The sequence below is a fragment of the Euleptes europaea genome, chromosome 14 (assembly GCF_029931775.1).
Source record: "Euleptes europaea isolate rEulEur1 chromosome 14, rEulEur1.hap1, whole genome shotgun sequence".
NCBI lineage: Eukaryota > Metazoa > Chordata > Lepidosauria > Squamata > Sphaerodactylidae > Euleptes > Euleptes europaea.
The window spans coordinates 56164834-56177303 of record NC_079325.1 but is presented as its reverse complement, the minus strand read 5'-3'; the positions used below and the strand labels follow the sequence as shown (position 1 = coordinate 56177303).

At 50.6% G+C, this 12470-nt stretch overlaps 1 protein-coding gene across 2 annotated transcripts in view; it reads right to left on the bottom strand.

The window, feature by feature from the left end:
• The window catches only part of ABL1 (ABL proto-oncogene 1, non-receptor tyrosine kinase), a 253630-nt gene that overhangs the window by 22155 nt on the left and 219005 nt on the right, over window positions 1–12470 (bottom strand). For both annotated transcript variants that reach the window (XM_056860485.1, XM_056860486.1), the window contains exons 7-9: window positions 6046–6230; window positions 1353–1505; window positions 534–623 (exon numbers count right to left, since the gene is read on the bottom strand). In XM_056860485.1, the coding sequence (XP_056716463.1) occupies window positions 534–623; window positions 1353–1505; window positions 6046–6230 (428 nt within the window). The remainder of the gene's footprint in view (window positions 1–533; window positions 624–1352; window positions 1506–6045; window positions 6231–12470) is intronic.

The window sequence follows — 12470 nt, the reverse complement described above, 5'->3', positions numbered from 1 at the left end:
CAACATCTCAATCAGAAGCCTTTCCTGGACTGGCGATTCTGCAGGAAAGCTGGTGTGCATGGTGTGTGCTCTACCACCGAGTTACGGCCCTTCCTAAGACACAGAAGTATGAACAAATAATACCACCTTATACCAGTTCAGACCAGTGGTCCAGTCCCCAGAAGGGCCTCTCTTGGCATCTGTGCCTCAAAACGCTTTTAATAAAGATGATAGGGAATGGAACCTGTGACCTTCTGTAGGCAAAGCAAGGGCTTAAAATCCTCTGCTCAATCGCACGCCATGCTTAAATGCAAGATGGGAATCCACCACAATGCTTTAGTGTATCCCCCTGCTCCCCAAAATGTACAGATATTAGACAACACAGTGCATAACTCTCCTCCTTCCACTACTTTGGAGATCTGTTGCCCTAACTTACAAAAAGAAAGTTTTTCCACTGCAAAGGGAACAAAAGATGTGTGGGGTTATGCAGATGGAGCAGTCATGTGGAAAACAAAGCACTTATCTCGCCTCCCACAGAGCGAGAATTAGCCTACCGTCAGAGATGCTGGATTCTTGAAACATCGTTTCGAACGCTTGGTGGATTTCAGCAAAGGAAGGCCGATCAGAAGGGCTCCACTGCCAGCCTGGAAGGGCAGCGATACGTTAGTGCTTCGAGTGAGATGTTAGCATGGCCGTGCGAACACACGGTCTCTTGCAGGTGCACAGGCATCCAGGTTTCTTAAAGTGTGAGTTGTTGGAATGTGAAGTTGTTCCGCAGGGGAAGCCAAATTCCCCTTCCGAGTGGTGGGAGAAGCATTGCCCTTCCATCCCGTATAAGGGCGGGCAACATAAGATCAAAACAGATGTCAGAGGGTCACGTAATACACAGAGTGTCACCAAAATCTTGTATTTCATAACGCTTCCTTATCAGTTTGGAATAACCAGACATGTTCTCAAGGAAGTAAATGACAAGCTGGGTACTGGCTTGCTCAGAGGCTCAATGAGGGCAGCAGACCAGGCAGAGCAGAAGCACCGCAGCTTTGTGCAGTAAAGTACATTCGGACCAACAAATACTACTGGTTCAGGAAGGAAAAAAACTGGAGATACATCAGACTCAGACCTGGTGCTGCTGATAGAACAGAAGAGGTCCTTCTGAGAAGTCAGAACATGTAGCAGTCGGTCCGCAAAACAGAGTTGGACTTACCTGTAACTGTTGGGCATTGAAGTCTTAAATGCAATCCTTAACTCTGCCCACACAGGCCCACACGCAAGAACCCTTTTTATACTTAATTGGGGTCCAGGAGATGATCCATCCCCCCTCCCTATAAAAGGGGAAAAGGTCAAGGGAGCCTTTGTCTCCAGAGGACACTTACATGCTCTCATGAGCTCATAGACTTTCTCGGGACAGCCTTCCGGCCGTTCCATGCGATAATCCTTCTCCAGCAGCTCATAGACCTGGGAGAGGTCAATCCCAGGGTAAGGGGACATGCCATAAGTTGCGATTTCCCACAGTAAGATGCCGAAAGCTGTAGGGAAAGATGACAGAATGCTTTATGAGCAGCAGTTCTCAAATGTCGTTTGGAGGTACTCCGTTGTGTTGTGAGATAATTACTTAGAATATTAAATAATTCAAGGTTCCCACAAACCAAATACACAGTCAACCACAGAAGGGAGGGTGCATGTTGCATCTCTGCGTGACTCACTGCATCGGGCAGGCCTCATGCCTGAGTGATCACAAGTATGGGAAACACTGCTCAAGTTTGTGAAGTTGTGGTGTTGCACATGTGTGTGTGTGTGTTGTGTGCTTCCCCAGCCCCTGTGCCCACTCATGGCAGTTCACATTCCACGCTTGGCAGCCACTGAGACATTAAAGAAGGATAACAAGCCCCTCCGCCCAACGAGACAAATCTTTCGAGATATGACAGGGCAGCATTAGCCTAATTTTCAATTTACTAGCTTGTCTCCAACTCGAACGCCTCAAGATCCTTCAAGCCCTTTTCAAGGCACAATTAAGAGACGTCACAGCTGATTAACCGAAACCTCCTTTTCTGGTGTGCTGCAGCCTCTCCGTAAATCAGAAGGCTCCTCTGTATCTCACCTCCCCCCCAAACAACTCTCTGCCATCTTCTCTCATTAGATCTTTTGGGGACTCCCCTAGTCTAAACACAGGTGAGACCCAAAGAGGAGAAAGCAAGACAATCCCAATGGATCACTCACAGCAGGAACCAGAGAAGAGTGCTTCGGGACAGGCAAGCATTTAGCACAGCCACAAGTCTGAAACCAGGTGTGAGGGCAGGGAGCACGGCTGCTCCCCCAATGGCAGGCCTCACTCCCCCTTCTCTGATCTTCCCCGGAACATGTGCAGTGACCGTTTTTGATATATCCAGATCCTGGAAGCTCACCTTTAACCTCACCCATCAATGTGGGGGCCATTTTTAATGGTTCTCCCCTTTTAACATAGAGTTTTGTCTCTTTCCTTTCTGGGTCTGTTTTGCTTCTTCTCTTCCTACACACACACATCGGATCCAGACTCAACATTTCCATGGGGACAAGGATTTCTGCCCCCAGAACACAATTTCCCTGTCTCCTGCGACAGCACCAAATCCCCCCCAAAACAAGATACTGGGGGAGAGGGGACCTCCAGGGTTAGGATGGGGGGGGGATTCAGGGCTACTGTGGGACAAAGAAGCAGGAAAATCACACTTTGTGGGCAGAAATCCTTGCACCCACGGAACCATATGTCTGGATCCAACCCTCGTTTTCCATCTCTGTTTTTTTAAAAAATACTCACTAGCAATCTTTCTGAGGCACACGAGTGAGCTGGTTATGGATCATGCCCAACTACCTGACATCAGCAGTCTAGGGATGCTCAGTGAAGGACACACGGATGGTGCACAGTGAATCCTTCCTACCAAGAGCCAGCACTGAAGTCAAGTGTCCACCATCCTTCAATGTGCATGTGCGGGGGGTGGGGAAGACTAGGGAGGAGGAGGAGGAGAAGAGGGAGAGATACGCTTGCTATTCTTTACAGCATCCCTGTGAAAGCACCTCCATCCCCGACAGAGCAAATCACAGAATGCTGCCCATCTAGCAACCTGGTACATGCCTGTCCAGTTGCCAAATTGGAGAAATCCTGGAGATTTGAAGGCAGCGCCTGGTGAAGGTGCAGTTTAGGGAAGGAAGGTGCTCAAAGGGCGAGAATCAGCCTACCGTGATGTCACTCTAAGACTTCCACCTCCTAAACTCTGTGGTATGCCATACAGTCTGCCCTCTGAAGCTGTAATTCACTCCAGGAGAAATTACCTCTGTAGTCTGATGATCAGTTGTAATTCTGGGAGAACTCCAGGCCCTGCCTTGAAGTTGGTAACCCTGCCAGGCTGGGACTGGGTGCTACAGGTGTGCGTGCTTGGCACGAAGGAGTTCCCAGGTTCGATCTCTGGCACCTCCCATTAAAGGAAATCTGGAAGGTTGATGGGAAAGCCCCTTCTTCACCCAAGGCCCTGGAGAGGCAGTGCCAGTCAGAGCACACAATACTTGACTTGATGTGCCAGAACTTGATTCAGTACAGGTTCAGGTGTTCAAGAGCAACAGTAGGAGATGTGAGGAATGGAGGCCACCAAAACGGAAAATGAAACCAACATGAGCTCCCCAGAACAAGGGCATTTGCCCTCATTTCTGCAACCTGGGTATAACTGCTTCAATCACCATGTGTGCTCTCTTAATGCAAAGAGAACGCCACGGCTGTCTTGCACAAACAGGGACTGTCGCATCAGATTAAACAAGAAATAAGTGCAAGCCATTGCAAGCTAGCTGTTCTCAGAAATGCCTTTGTTGGAAACTCTGTCCTTGGGGCATTTGGGGATGGAAGGGGAAGCATGTGGCTGGCAAAGAGAGGCAACTCAAGCCTGAAAAATTGGCACTTGGGAGAGGCCAGGGCTCGGACCACCACAATGGACCCGTCCTCAAGGAGAAACCACACAAGTCCGCTGGGGTTTTAACCCCAATTTGAGCTACAACCTCTGCATGGTGGTTGGCTGCCTGTGCCATTTATTGGGGGGCGGGGGAAGAGGATGATTATGAAGGAGCATGAGGTAGATGTTTAAAAGTTTTTGGCTAAAGCAGGGAGAGCAGCGAGAGGGACATTTGCTCCTTTCCAAACATTAGTAGGCTTGCATGATCTGCATAATTTGTTCACAATATGAGGCTGCCTTAAACCAGGGTCTGCCTAGCTCAGGATTCTCTGCTCAAACCAGCAGTACCCGAGAGATCTTCCCCAGCCTCGCTACCCAAGAGATGCCAGGGGATGGCCTGGGATGCCTACAGAGCAGGTGCTGGACTACAGCCCATCCCCTCAGAAAAAAAGATGGAGAATATTGTCAAGAAACTGAGTCCCTTAATGCAGTTTCTTGTTCTCTCAAAGATTGGTTCAGACTCCAGGCCTACAAGGGAAATGTTTAAGTTGGGAAGTAACTGAACTGTTGCTTGAAACAGTTGCTCACCATGACCTTTAGGAACTCAGGTAACAAATCCAGGCGCAGGGAGTGAACAAGGAGACTCCTAGCGCTTCAAGAACAGGAAGATGAGAACAACACTCCATCCAGTTAGCAAGATGAAATCATGGAGATAGAACCCGTGAGGTGGGGGCTTTAGTCATGCCATTACACTTCTGACTCCCCTTGGCCACACAGCTAGTATCAAAGTTACATGGTCAATTGATATCCCTGACCACGCATCTGATTGGTCAAGTAACATCAGGCCAACTCAGACCCCTGAGCATCTAGAGCAGAGCTTTCATTCTAGTTTTGTGCCTTGATTCCTAATCATGGACCCTGATTCTGGTCCTTTCTTGTCTTGGGTGAGTCTTGCTGACTGGAAACCTAATTGCTCCTGGAGAGGAGTGGACTCTGAATGCTGAAACACCTCAGCTTGAACAGTAACATCTGGTACTGAACCAATGCTATTACTGTGTATTTAGTCATTTTGAACTTGTTTTACTATTTTAATCCTCACTGTTCACTGTTTCTTTTATTCATATTCTTGCACAATTTAATAAATCACTTTAATTATAATCTCATGGTGTTTTGACTTCAGGAGGCTTCAATCTGATTTCAGAAACTTGGCTTGGATTATTTCTGGCTACCAAATTAACGGTTTTCTTGTGAAACTTACTTTGCAAGTTGTCTACCTTGCAGCGGTGACTTTCTTGACTTTAATCCCAGGAAGGTTAGAGGCTTGTCCCTTGGCTTCTGGCTGTTTGGGTAGACAAAGTGACTGGTTGCAACTACCTAGCCCGAGGCGTGCAGATTCGCACCCCAGAGTTTTTTAATTTTCGTGTTAACTGCCCATCCCGTGAACTCCCTTGGACTAGGGGTTCTCAACAAATATGACTCCAGTTGTGCCAGTCAGACCATTAGTCCATCTATCCCAGTGTTGCAGATTCTGGCAAGCAGCAGCCGTCTGGGGTCCCAAACACAGAAAGTCTTTCCTGCTGCCTGAGATCTTTTAACTTAGGAGTCCCCTATGTGGTGCCTGCCAGCACCATGATGCCCACCTTTACTTTTCCTGAAGTTTGCCAAGAGTTTTTAGAAAGGAGGGGGCAGGCAGGGCTTTTGCCTGGCAAGGCTTCTGATTGACTACTGGAGATGTGATTGTCTGTGAAGATCTTTACAAACATAACTCTGGTAGCATCTGCCACCACAGCACAAGGATCTTCACTGTGTCACTGGAGGTCTGCTACAGCATCCATTGTGTGGTTGGCTCCAGCAGGACACCATTTGTGGCTGCCATTTTGTGGATGAGTCCACCATGCTGTGCCAGAATTCCAAAGGTCCCTGCAAGCTTGAAAAGGCGAGGGCCCCGTTTTAACTGCAGATGCCTGGGGATCAACCTGGGACCTCTTGCATGCAAAGGAAACATTCAACCACTAAGGTACTGGTCTTCTCCAGAATGCCTTATCTGGGTTACCTTGGTACTCAGTGTTGAAGGCTGTACACACAGTCAGCCCTGGTGGTAAACAACCTTCCTCCAACGGCTTCAAAGCATTGCTTGAGCAACGGATATTCTTACCCCAGACATCAGATTTAATGGAGAACTTGTTATATGCGAGGCTTTCTGGTGCGGTCCACTTGATAGGGAACTTGGCTCCGGCATGGGCTGTGTACGTGTCCCCCGTCATCAGTCTGCTCAGGCCAAAGTCGGCCACCTTCACCAGATGGTTCTCCCCTACGAGGCAGTTCCGGGCAGCGAGATCCCTAGAACAGCAGAGAAGGAATGCAGGCTGTGAAAGAGCTTTCAGATATCTTGTGGCTACTAAAAAGGAAAATGTAACTTTACTAAAGAAAAAAACTCCTCTAGCACAGAACTGCATACTGTGGGTTGCATGATCTCATTTTGCTTGGGTGCCAATGGAACAAAATGGTAGCATACAATCCAGTGGAGTTTTCTGTTGCCTTACTTGGGACACAGCAGTGTAGTTCCACGTGCCCATTAAGAAGGTAAGAACAACCCTGCAGGGTCAGACCAGGGGTCCATCTGGTCCAGCATCCTGTTTCACACAGCAGCCAGCCAGGTCGCCCCAGAGGGCCAACAAACAGGGCGCAGGGGCCAAGGCCTTTCTCGCCAGAGTCAAGGGGGAAATCCGATCAGTTGACAATGCCTCGCTGAGGATGATAAACAAATTGGAAAGGTTTTGGGTGGGCTGGGGGAGAAAGCAACGAGACTGGAAAAGGGTTTAGAACTTGTAATGTACAAGAAATGGCTGAAGGAAATGTTTCCACGCCGTGTCACACTAAATTGGAAATTGATCCAACTGCAACTCTGCCCTCGTGTCTAAGCGAGAGATATGAATCTTTCTCTCTGTAACTCTTGATCTTTGAAAAGTCACTCGCAAAACTAGTAATGAACACCTTGTTCAATACGAGAGAATTGCACCAAAGGGCACATTAATTTGTCACCCAGTGTTCCGGCATGTCCTGTCCTCGTCGGCAGGCACACACAGGGAAAGAAAAGCGCCTCATCATTAGTGCCAACCTCCTCCAATTCATTCAATGAGGTCACAACCCAGCATTTGAATCCCTTGACGAGAAGGGCCCGGGTAGGAGGCTGCGGGGGTAGGCAGCTCGTGGGGAGGGGGGAAGAAGGGAAGAAAACGGCTCTTTGCTCTTGTGATCTGGGGGGCAGCAGCACAAGAAAAGAGAGAACAAAGAGCCCGAGGGTGCAGAAGAAACCAGCAATGGCGCAAGACTTCTAAAAGAAAGTTCATGTTGCTGCAGAGGCAGCCGGGGCAAGATGGTCGGCAAGGGGCAAAACCAAACTGGAGACGGCCATTCACGGAGCCGGAGTTGCTGGAACGAGCTTCGGGAAAGCAGCGGCATTATCAGCAGGGCCTGAGGAGGACCTGTTGGCATTTCATCCATGATCGTTAGGCCTGTCACTAAGGAGGCATGCGGGCAGCAGCCTGGCTCTCCGATCAGGCAGAAAAGGTCACTGCTATGAAACTGTATACACATATAGAAATTGACACACATTCTCTCTTGAATACACGCACCACACTAACAGCTTACAATCCACACCCCCAACATACACACACAGAGTGTGAAGGGGCACACAGCATTCTGTCTCTAGCACAGTTCTGCCTGCATTTTGCTGGAAGAGCTACACTCCATGACAAGATAAACATTTCAACTCGTGGTTTAAATGTGAACGTCTTATCCAATTTCCACACTTTGTTAGTACTCAGGACATCTTTTGATTGCATGGGCACTTACAGGGTTGGATCCCATTATCTGCACAGGCAAGGACTGTGGATCTTTCCCACAATCCCCTCCCACGGCAGTTCTCTCTGACCCTAGGGTTGTGGGACTGTGTGCCTAGCAGCCGTGTGGGATGGGAGGCTGCCCTGGGTAGGGCAGAACAATTCCATCCCCTTGTGACTATTAGCACCTGGGCCCCACAGTCCTAGGAAAAATGTTCCCCAGGGTTGAAAAGGACCACTGGGGGAAGGGAAAGGTAAGAAAAATCCATGACCATCCGTGCCTTCCACTGGCAGATCACAGGCTCCAACCCATAGCTTATTCAGCCATGTGGAAGGTCCATAATCATCCTGGAGTATATTCAATAGTGTTTTGTCGTGAGGAAGACATGTACTAATGTACCTGATTTCAGGTGTTCCTAAGCAACTTGGTTGACTTGGGCTACATGAGTAGCAAATTCAAGTTCTATTGGGGCTTGGGTAACATCTGTGAATCGCCAAGTGAGGCCTGAGAATCTTGCCACATGTGTGAGACCCAGACAATGTAGCAAAGTTTATCAAGTATCCCGCCAAGAGCTGCTATTACATTGCTCAGAGGCCATTTCCCCAGACAAAGAATGCAAAGCGCTAACTGTAATTGCAGCACACTTAAAGGTCAAAATCCTCCAGACAGCAAGAATTGCAAGGATGCTTAATAGAGAGCCGGAGAAGCACACAATTCAGACAATAGTGGGGAAAGAATCACTAAAGCGCAAGATGACAAGGGGAGAGAGGAAAGGCACACTGAAAAGGCTGCAGGGGGGAGGAGGAGGAGGCAGCACTGATGGTTTGGGGGGAAAGGCATCATTACGGGCCATTTGTCAGCTTCCCGAGGGGATACTGGGGGGGGGGATCTATTTCACAAAGAACCCGATGATTAAGGAAGGAAGGCTTCATCATGACCCTTATTGTAAAATCACAGACGAGTTAGAAATATTGGCTCACCTCAACCATACAAAATGCAAATATGCACAAGAGGTGCAAAGGCGATGCATGTGCAAGCGCCTTCCCAGATTACCCATGTGCAGTGGAAAGGAAGGCTGCCTTATCTTCCCCTCCCCCAAGCTCCTTGGCAGGTAGCTCTGCCAACAAACACTGCAACAGCCATGTATGTTTGCACACAGATATCCCCGAAAGCAAGCCACGGCGACTTTCCCTGGTGCCATGCAAGGTGGTTTGTGCTGGATTGGGGAAGGGCACTGAAGGGGATTCAGGCAGGGACTATCACATGCTGCGTCCAGAACCCTCCTGGGCTTGGGAATTGGACCGCTGATCCGGTGCCTTCTATCAAGTTTCTACTTCTCAAGAGCACCACACGTCTCGCTAACCCTGCATTCCGTCTCCAAAACCAGCCAGATACTTCCAAGAATCCCACAAGCATGGCAAGAGGAGAGCCTTTTTCCTTTGCTCGCCTCTAGGATCTAGTACTTTGAGGTACGGTAGCCCCAAACCTGGAGCATTTAGTCACCATCACTAGTGGAGAGTCACAGCTGGCTTATGGTGACCCTTTAGGGCAGGGGTGGGGAACCTTTTTCCTGCCAAGCGCCATTTGCTCATTTATAACATCATTCGGGGGCCATAACCAGGTGTAGATCTCCCGGTGGGGGGGGGAGAGGCTAGGGTTGCCAGGTCTCCAGCCACCACCTGGAGGTTGGCAACCACAGGGGAGGCCACGCAGCGAAGGCCTGGAGGGTACCCCCTCCCTCCCCCCTCCCAGGTGGGAGGGCAGCCAGCGGTGGGCCCCGAGCAAACAAGTCGCCAGGGGGGTGCAGCCGGCAGCTGATCTGCAGGGAAGGAAGGGAGGAAGGAAGGAAAACAGAGAAATGGAGGTGGAGAAAAGGACAGAAGGAGACAGACAAAGAGACGAGGGAGAGGGGGAGAAAGGAGAAATAGTGACAGAAAAAGAGGAAGAGAGAAAAGCCTCCCACACACACCCGTGCACGCAGGCCCCGCGCAACCAGGCCCCAGGCTTCCCGCCTCCCCCAACACACACACATACACACACATGGCAGCACACACAGCCCCTCGCCACCGGGCCCAGCCTCCACGACCTCCCACATCCCCACCCTGAGTTCACAAAAGGCCCTCCAAGCCCGATCGGCTCCTGCGTGCATGTTCCACTGCCGGGAGCCGCCGGCCTCAAGAGGGGCTTACAGTGTGCAGCCTTACAGGGGGCAGCCTTGGGGGAAGCGTCCCTCCCCTTCCCCCCTCCTCTCACCGACCAACAGTTGACAAGAGGCGGTCCAAAGGGCGCCGCAGTGCCCCCACAAGCTGTGGCCACAGGAAAACCTTCGGGGAGGGCCGCACTGTGCTGCGCCTCCGCGGCTGGGCCCTGGAGCTCCCGAGGGCCACTGGACATGTCCTTGGGGGCCACATATGGCCCCCGGGCCGGACGTTCCCCATCCCTGCTTTAGGGTTCTCAAGGCAAGAGGAGAAAACAGGTGGTTTGCTATTCCCTGCCTCCGGGTAGCAACCCTGGACTTCCTTGGTGGCCTCCCATCCAAGTACTAACCAGGGACAACCCTGCTTAGCTTCCAAGATCTGATGAAACTGGGCTAGCCTGGGCCATCTATGGCTAACAGTAATTAAAACCCATCAGGGATGTGCAATGGGAAATCACATAGCACTACATAAAAAAGTATTTTTTGTCTAGGACCTATATGGAATCCATTCTAAAAGCCTCCCTGTTGAAACCTCCTTCTCACAATGGCCAACCAAATGCCCCCTGAAGGCCTACAAGCAAAGCACGGAAGCCAAAGCCACACTGCCTCTGTATATGGAGGTTCCATTTAGCTAGCCTATCTAGCAGCCACTGACGGATCTCTCTTTCTCCATGAATTTATTCCACTTTTACAGCTAGCTCAGCAGCCACTGAAATATTTTCGTAAGATCACTGTGAAGAACTACCTGTTGTCTTTGTCTGGAATCCATCCCTGCTACTCCTAAAAAGCATAAGCATTGCCTGTTTTCCCTCAGTCCTTAGGGGTCTCTATTGCTAAGGGAGACCACCCAGCTGCCCCCCCCCCCACCTGGCAACACCAAACCTGCTGCCTGACACCTCTTTGACAACTCAGGTGCGAGGGCTGGTTTCCAATACAGCTGGCTGGGGGCATGTTGGGCTCTGTTCAGTTTATGGGTGAGGACGGTGGTGGGTGGTGGTGGCTAAAGGTACAGAGAAAGTGATGAACCGCATGCAGAAGGGTTGGTGCCAGCCCAAGGGTCACTAGAGCAGTCGTCTCCACCCTTTGTGCCCCCCCCCCCCGCTGCAGCCTGATCGTGTGCTGAGCCTGGCATGCTCAAAAGTGGGAGAGCTGCGGCCTGGAAAGGTTTCGGGCGCCTTTGGATGCAGGGGTGATCCTGAGCTGTTGCAGCAAGCAGGCAAAGAGGAGCCACAGCTGCCTAGTTGAGCCGGGTAGGTGGTTGAGGAGAGCGGCATGGTGGCAGAGCAGGAGGGGAGGGAGAGCAGGCCAGGCAGGCCACAAACTTGGGCTGCAGCTGCCTGATGACTTGGCCAGACAATGCTGCCGCAGCCATCTTGTTTGTGGGCTTTCTAGCAGACACCTAGAGGGAGACCACCGAGCTGTGTGAACAGACTGCTGGACCTTATGGGCCTTGGTCTGATCCAGCAGGGCTTTTCTTATGTTCTTAACACAGGCAGGATGCTGCTGCTGCAGCCGTCTTGATTGTGGGCTTCCTAGAGGCATCTGGTTGGCCACTGTGTGAACGGATTGCTGAACTTGTTGGGCCTTGGTCTGATCCAGCATGACTTTTCTTATGTTCTTATGGCGGAGAAGGCAAACTTTGACTCAAGATCTGCAGCTCAGTTTTGGAGTGTCTGCTAAACGAGGCCAGTTTAGAGGCCTACTATGCCACATGCTATCTTGCGAATGGACCCTAGGCCTCAGGCATCACTCGATAGCTGCTACCGCCTTGTTCTCCCTGCTCCCCTCACTTCGGAAAGACTTCGAACTAGGCAACCTATGCAAAGGTGGGAGAGCCTGCACACATGTGTGGGTCTGCTCTGAGAATTTCAGCACTTATTGTGGATGGTAAATGAGTGCATGTAAATGAGATGCAAGGTTTGGGTATGATGCACTCTTGAATATTAAGCTAAAGGGCCAAACGACATGTCACACTGCAGCCACGGGCAAAGTGAGCCCAATGGTTCCTTCTCTGTCGTAAAGCTTCGGGGGGGGGGGGTTGCATTGCAGCCGGGGGTGGGTGGGTGTAGATTCTCTTCCCTGCCAGCCACTTCCCCCTGAAACACCCGATTCTCCATCTGTTATTTTTCTCCCGTGGTTCTGAGCCTGTGACTGTGGTGTAGAAATAGGCCCTTAGTATCAGTTTTTGTGAGATGGGGAGCCACTGATGGCAGAACTTCAAGCGTGATACATGCGATAAAGGATTTTAGCCCTTCCTTCTTCTTCTCTGCCCCTGCACACAGTGTGTGTGTGTGTGTGGGGGGAGGGGGTAACAGTACACACAGCTGCAGCGCAACCTCTCGTCTGGCCTGGAAGAGCAACCGAAAACCGAGAACTTGCTAAACGCCACCATATTTGAGCAAACTGGCCTTGGTAGGGGGGGAAAAGCAGTCTTCCAAGCAAGAAAAGTCTCCCCAAGGACTAGCCTGCACATTCTGTGTTGTGGCACACACTCATGTACAGCTGCGGTGCTCTGCCTGCTAAAGCGTTACTAACGGGCC